Below are 6,961 nucleotides of genomic sequence, written 5' to 3' on the forward strand. Positions count from 1 at the left end.
GTGATTGGACTGTTCCCATATGCGTCTTAAGCAAGACGCAGTACGAGTGAAGTATCGAAAGGGAACGTACTCGGTTACTAACGTAACCTCGGTTCCCTGAGATACGGGAACGAGTACTGCGTTGCTGGCCGTGCTATGTAGCTGCACGACTCAGTCGTCGCTTCAGTCGAAGTAAACCTGAGAATCCTGTGGCGAGCGCCCGCTTATATAGCCAGATGCCCCGCCCATTCTGGGTGTTCATGTTCGTTTTTAAAGCCCTGCACGAACCAATGGCCATGCAGTTTCACTGCGTGAATGAAATAGGCTTCAGTTCAGGGGAAAAAAGGCTTTTTCCCATATGCGTCTTAAGCAAGACACAGAACTCGTTCCCGTATCTCAGGGAACCGAGGTTACGTTAGCAACCGAGTACGTTAGTTGACCTGAAAGAGTAACTGACAGTGAAAACTAATGCTACTCTCACTAAGCTCACCTTGCGACAATGTTGAGAAGTTGTAATTGTGTAGAGTATGTTTCTGGCCTAAAAGTGAAAATGTCTACGGAATAAGTTTTTGAAGATGTTCAAGTGTCCTTTCTGCTAATTTGTGTGTGTGTATTTTTTATAGTCAGTTTAGCGCTGTGGAAGAAAGTTCTTATTGGAGTGTTCTGTATCTTGCTTTTGGTGGCTATCGTCTTAGTCCTGACAGTCTTTTTTAAGAAAATGTCCCATCCACGCAGAAAAAAGCAAGCAACTGAGTTATCAGTGTAAGATGCCTCTTCGTTTCTGTTTAACATCTACATCATTTGTTATGTCTCATATCATCATTTGAAGGTTTTTTTCCATTCTGTTTGAAAATGCTTTCTTTCTCAGAAAACCTTCAAGGCCCAAATCAGGTGACCCAATGAGAATAAGCCTTACTCTCGACATTGAAGACAACACCGCTATCAATGGTAACAAATGTCCTCATCCTTGTCATATGAATATTAATACAGTGCATTTGGCTATTGTTTAAGCCGTTGTGTGTTCAATAAATCCTAAAAAAAAAGTTACTTTGATCTTTAATTAGACTAACGTCAAGTCTGGACCATTTAGATTAAAGTTTCTGTTTCAATACAAATTGGGTGTAGTGATGATTTCCATACAAAATCATATTTGATGTGTAACTAAAATTTGTGCATGCAGCAACGCAAGTAGAATTATTTGAGCTGTATAATTGTCTAAATCCTCATTTCTTATGTAGGTCTACTTTTTCTAGGTGAATGAACTTCTGGTTTTGCATTACAAATGTAATTCCTGTGGAGTTTGTTACATGCAAAGAGCGCTATGCAGAGGTGTGTTTCCCAAACCTATGGTCGCAAGTTCTGTCATTACCAATAGAGTTCAATGGAATTTGCGGCCATAGTCAGCTAATGATGCTTTTGGGAAACCCCCGATTGTTATATAATATCTAGTGCTGTCAAACTTAGTTTGTTAATGCAGGTGATTAATTTTTCCAGTTCAATTGCATTATTGCCTGTTAACTAAAGAGCACAGGTAGCTAAATATGACATTTATTATAATGGGTTTATGTTAAGATTGTTTTAGGTTCACTTAAATTAGAAGCTGTTATTTTTTAAAGTCTTAAATGTTCAAATTGATGGCTCTCAATTATACTGTAATGTTGAATGGCTATAGTCAATGGTTAAATATTAGGATGAAAAAAAACTTTCATAGAGACATCAGTAGCAGTATTGGTGTCACTGATACTCACCTTCAGTCATAAAAAAATGCCACTAAATGAATATTAAAAATATACTGTCTTTGTGTTGTTTCTACATTCATTTGAAGATTGCATGTGAAATTATTGCAATATAAAACTATATTTAAAAACTTTAACATTAAGTGGGATTAATTGTGGTTAATTACAATTAATTTCAGAAAAAAAAATGTGTCATTAATTAGTTTTTTTTTTTTTTATCAATTGACAGCACTAATAATATCCCTTTCTGGTATCTTTGTGCAGTGGTGTCTAATCCTGCTCATGGAGGGCCACTGTCCTGCAGAGTTTAGCTCCAGTCCTAATTAACCAAATCTGAACTAGCTAATCAAGGTCTTTAGGATTGCTAGAATGTCCAGTGAGTGTATTTTGTACAGGCTAGAGCTGAATTTTATAGGACATTGAATTGGACACCTCAGGGTTATGGAAATGACTGAATGATATTCTGAATATTGAATCATATTGAAAAGTCTCTAAATGTTGAACTCATATCTTGTTTGTTGTTGATATCTTGTTTGTTTCTGCCTCACAGGAACTCCCTGTGTGATGGGCAGGAATGTCTGGAGTGAAAATGTATCTGGCTCAGGTACAGATTTTAAACAGAATTATGCCAGTGAGATGTGAGATCGTCACATGACACCCTCTGCTTGATATTTTACTAGAATCTGACGATCATGCTGATGAAGACTCTGAGCTGGTTCAGCCACAGGAAGTGGATCCCAGCAGAGGTGAGTTGCCGAGAGTGAGTTTCAAAGATCTTCAACAGTCAATGAATCCCTCAGATGGCATCATTGTGAAAAATCTGTCAGTTATAGCTGGATATTGAATATTTGTTCTATTGAATCATTGGTATTGGTTCTGTGTGAAATGCTGTGTCAGAACTTTGTTTACATTTTCTTAATTGTTCGCAATTATTTAACAAAAAATGTAAGAAAGAATGTTGGTTAGAGTTTTAATGCTGATGTGTCCAAAATGTTTCCATATTTAGAAGTTCCTGTGACGAAAAGCATAGAGCCCGAATACAGTGTCCAGCACACAGAGGTCCAAGTGTCCACACCAGGTGAGCTCAGATCTTTGAATCACGCAACCCTCCCCTTCGAGCATGACCATAACAGGCAGTAAAATTGTCCAAACTGACATTGTTAATGAACGTGCGGTGTTTTCATCATGCATGAGACGCCAGGTGGCTGTTTCCTGCGCTGGTGGGAAAGAGCTTCCTGTTTTCACAATGGGCCCTGGAGCCTCATGTTCCTCTGCCCAACGACACAGAAACTCGGCTATTGTTTCCTCAGCACAAATAAACACTCCACAGTCCCTTTTCCCTAGTTGATTAATAGCAAGACCTCTTGCTAACCATTGTGGTATGCGTGTGAAACAATGCTGAAACATAGCAGAGGTCACGCTGAAATGGGTTTTGGCATGCCCACATATTGCCAAACAATAGCTGCATCTGGAGGGAAACAGATTACTTACACAGGCACATTAGCATGGCACTAACACGATAAGCCTAAGGCAGGCACCGCACTCCTCTTCCTTGGGAGTTGATTGGAGTTGGTTCAGGAAGTTGAGCTGAAGTTATTAAATATTCAAAAGTTAAAAAACATTTTCCACTGCGGCTCTTTTGTGACGGTGGTTCATTTGTTTTTTGTAGGAGTTTCGGAACAGGCTGAGGGCGTAAGTGATGCACAATGTTGACACACAGACACACAAGCCCACATATAGGTATGTACAAATAGTTTTGCAACAGGGAGGCCCTCTTGTGGAAGAAATGGATGCCACAGAAGAAATCTCTATATGCTGTATCTGATTTGGTCAGGCTTATAAAGACTGTCAGGAAAGTGTCAAGTCATACAAAACCCAAAGAGGAAAAGTCTCATTATCATCACTGTATTACAGTAAAAAATAATTAAAATAAATAATTTTTTAACTAGAATCAGCATAATTAAGAGCAGTACAACAAAAAATGCCATGATAAAGAAATACTTTATATTTGTGTTCATATAGTAGTGATGAATATGAAAGTCAGCCTTTTTTTCTCATTAAAAGGTATTGTTATTTTTTTCCCCTCATTATGAGGTTTATCATTAGGGGGAAACATGCTTAATTATCATAAGCATAAATAAATACTTTCCTACAAATTATGGGGGGGGAAACTAAAGCAGCATATATTGTCCACAGTTTTATTTCTGTATTAATTTAGACAGCCAGGTAATTAAAAATAAAAATTTTGCTTAGAACACAACTCTGCAAGCTATTTTGTGAAGTTTGTTTGTGTCTTTCTCAGCAGGCAGCTCTGGAATATGCACAACTCAACAACAGTGAACAAGAACCTGCATAGAGTCTCAACATTTAAACTTAATTTATTCAGTTTCTCCACCACCAGAAGCTGATTTTTATTCATGATGTGCTGACATTGAATATTTTGCTTTGTTGGTATTATTGACATTACTTTGTGGCTTAGGTTGTTTTTTAAGTGAGTAGCATATATTGTCCACAGTTTTAACTCTGTATTAATTTAGACAGCCAGGTAATTAAAAATAAAAATTTTGCTTAGAACACAACTCTAAAAGCTATTTTGTGAAGTTTGTTTGTGTCTTTCTCAGCAGGCAGCTCTGGAATATGCACAACTCAACAACAGTGAACAAGAACCTGCATAGAGTCTCAACATTTAAACTTAATTTATTCAGTTTCTCCACCACCAGAAGCTGATTTTTATTCATGATGTGCTGACATTGAATATTTTGCTTTGTTGGTATTATTGACATTACTTTGTGGCTTAGGTTGTTTTTTAAGTGAGTAACATTTTGTTGTGATGTTTATAAATGAGAGATTAAATTCTGAGCAGTCAAATCAAGCCTTTGGCTGGTTTTATTTGTTTTTCCTCTTTGATGTGTTTTTTTTTTTTCTTTTTTTGAGAACTATGAGGAACGGGAAAGACATTTTTGCTTCAAGAACATGAAGGAGGCACTGAACCACTGGAAAGAGGAAGTCTTTTAAAGTGCAGCCACTCAAAAGTGTCCTTTTAAACACTGAGGATCAAAAGCCACTGCAAACTTTTTAAATAGCAGTTGAAAATTACTTGGCCCCTAGAAAAAGTTGTTATAACTAGATTGCAATAATGCGTAGTTCTTATTAATCTTTTTTTTTTAATTCACTCAGGTTTTCATTCTCACCATTGACTGATTACTGTTGTAAACAATCTGAGACTAAATGCAGTCATTGAATCTATGTGCCATTACTTATGGTATACCACAGGGTTCTATTTTAGGACCTCTGCTATTATTGTTTTATTATAAAAGTTAACTTTAGGTTTTGTATTTAGGCAACACATACATTTTTTAATTTTTGTTTATTTATTTATTTATTTGTAAGATGCGCTAGACATCTCATAGTTCCATCATGCAACATCAGATCTGCAGATGCTACAAGCAGCACATGTTAAACAAAGGAAGGTTTACTTATTTTTATTTAACATATTGTAAAACTAAGTCACTTTTTGTGACTGTGGACAAAAGTTAACTTGTTTTACAGGCCATCTCTGAGTGTCACATAAAATACTGCATTGCTCGTGACACTTCTAGTGTCCTTGGATGGTGCGAGGCTGCTTTAGGGCTCCAATGTGATACTCAGGAGCTTATCAGCATGACTCCCCATTAATCATATGACATCGTGGGTTGTCAGTAGCAATGGCCACCCATTGTGGTTACCCTAGATGAAACAAGGGAGTCCCATAATGGGGTGCCACTTTAGCGACTAGAGTTGAATAGACCTTCGGGGGTGCCACAGTAACTCCAAGGGCTTTATGAAGGAAACCGGGCTTTACAGAAGCCGTATGCAGTGTGTACACTGAGCTTTTCACCACTCTCAGACATGCACTTATTTTAGGGAGGGGGAACGTCATGTACCTCTGTTTTACTGCCATAAAGTGTCCCTCTCTTGCTCTCACTCGGTCATAACATGAGCCCTGACTCGATGTCGTGCAGAATTCTAGACCTGCAGTTAGCTGCAATGCTAAAATTGGCATGCTGACCCCTGTGAAATGTATTCTGGGAATATGTTGTCTTTCACTTTGCCTTATGGGGCCAGTCCAGAATGCTACTTTATGAATATCTTGCACTTGTGACAAGAAGCTCCTCTTTCCTGCATATACACCCTTCAGAACGGTAACGCAATATTGAATCTAAATGGAAATAAGCGTAATGAAAAAAAAGATTAAAAAATATGTCTTATAAGATAACGTTAAAGGTAATGGTTGTGTAATCTGGTTAGCGTGAAATTTGTATGGTAAGGAGACTGACTTATGCAACTGTTTACTGTTTACAAGCTTGCCAAATATTTTTCTCAGACTCTGGTTCAACTCACATTGTTACCCAAAATTAAACAGATTTTGCTAGAATTTTAATAAAATAATAAATATGAAAGTAACAGAAAACGATGGGCATATGTATGATTACAATTTGCATGCAAATGAGTGGAAGTGAATGTAACAAGCTCCTAGTTTGCCCACATATTTAGAGTGACACTCTCAGATACCGTCATAATATCCTGTCAGCAAGACACGGGTCATCTCTGTCTCTACCTGTCTCTCATCTTTAGATAACCTTCCACTTCCCTCGAAAAGCTCCTGATGGGATGACCCAATGAGAGAACAGGAAGGTGCCTGGAATAGGCCATCATCCAACTAAAGATGATATCTGTGTTATGCAATGAGCTCGTGTGGGTAGTTCACTCCTCACTAACCTTCACCCAGCCTGAAGATCAAATTCATTTTCCAAATGGATGAGATGAATAGTTTTAGTTGAAACTAGAACTCAATGTACAGCAGCTGTTTACATGTTATACAATGTTTATACACTGTAAAAAATGATTGTGATTTTAACAGTAAAAGAATGTAAAAATGCTACAGTAAAAACCTGTTAACTGGTTAACATTATTAATGATACTATATTCGGTGAATAAATGTAATTACATTTAATGTAATTTTACAGTAAAATACTGTTAAAAATACGGTTTTTAGAAGTGAAAAAGAAAAAGTCATTGTATAATCATTTTCCAAATGGATGAGATGAATAGTTTTATTTGAAACTAGAACTCAATGTACAGCGGCTGTTTACATGTTATACAATGTTTATACACTGTAAAAAATGATAGTGATTTTAACAGTAAAAGAATGTAAAAATGCTACAGTAAAAACCTGTTAACTGGTTAACAGTAAGTTTCCATACTAT

The 6,961-nt window shown here is 36.9% G+C and overlaps 1 protein-coding gene across 1 annotated transcript in view; it reads left to right on the forward strand.

Moving 5' to 3' along the window:
* The window catches only part of LOC107665978 (platelet endothelial cell adhesion molecule-like), a 20,402-nt gene extending 16,197 nt beyond the window's left edge, over window positions 1–4,205 (forward strand). Inside the window, exons 8-14 of the mRNA XM_016457075.1 lie at window positions 603–741; window positions 848–927; window positions 2,266–2,319; window positions 2,396–2,461; window positions 2,722–2,793; window positions 3,385–3,407; window positions 4,021–4,205. Coding sequence (XP_016312561.1) covers window positions 603–741; window positions 848–927; window positions 2,266–2,319; window positions 2,396–2,461; window positions 2,722–2,793; window positions 3,385–3,407; window positions 4,021–4,071 — 485 coding nt within the window. The 3' untranslated portion in view covers window positions 4,072–4,205. The remainder of the gene's footprint in view (window positions 1–602; window positions 742–847; window positions 928–2,265; window positions 2,320–2,395; window positions 2,462–2,721; window positions 2,794–3,384; window positions 3,408–4,020) is intronic.
* Window positions 4,206–6,961: the final 2,756 nt, after the last annotated feature.

This window comes from Sinocyclocheilus anshuiensis, unplaced genomic scaffold (assembly GCF_001515605.1).
Source record: "Sinocyclocheilus anshuiensis isolate Anshui unplaced genomic scaffold, SAMN03320099.WGS_v1.1 scaffold229, whole genome shotgun sequence".
Lineage (NCBI taxonomy): Eukaryota > Metazoa > Chordata > Actinopteri > Cypriniformes > Cyprinidae > Sinocyclocheilus > Sinocyclocheilus anshuiensis.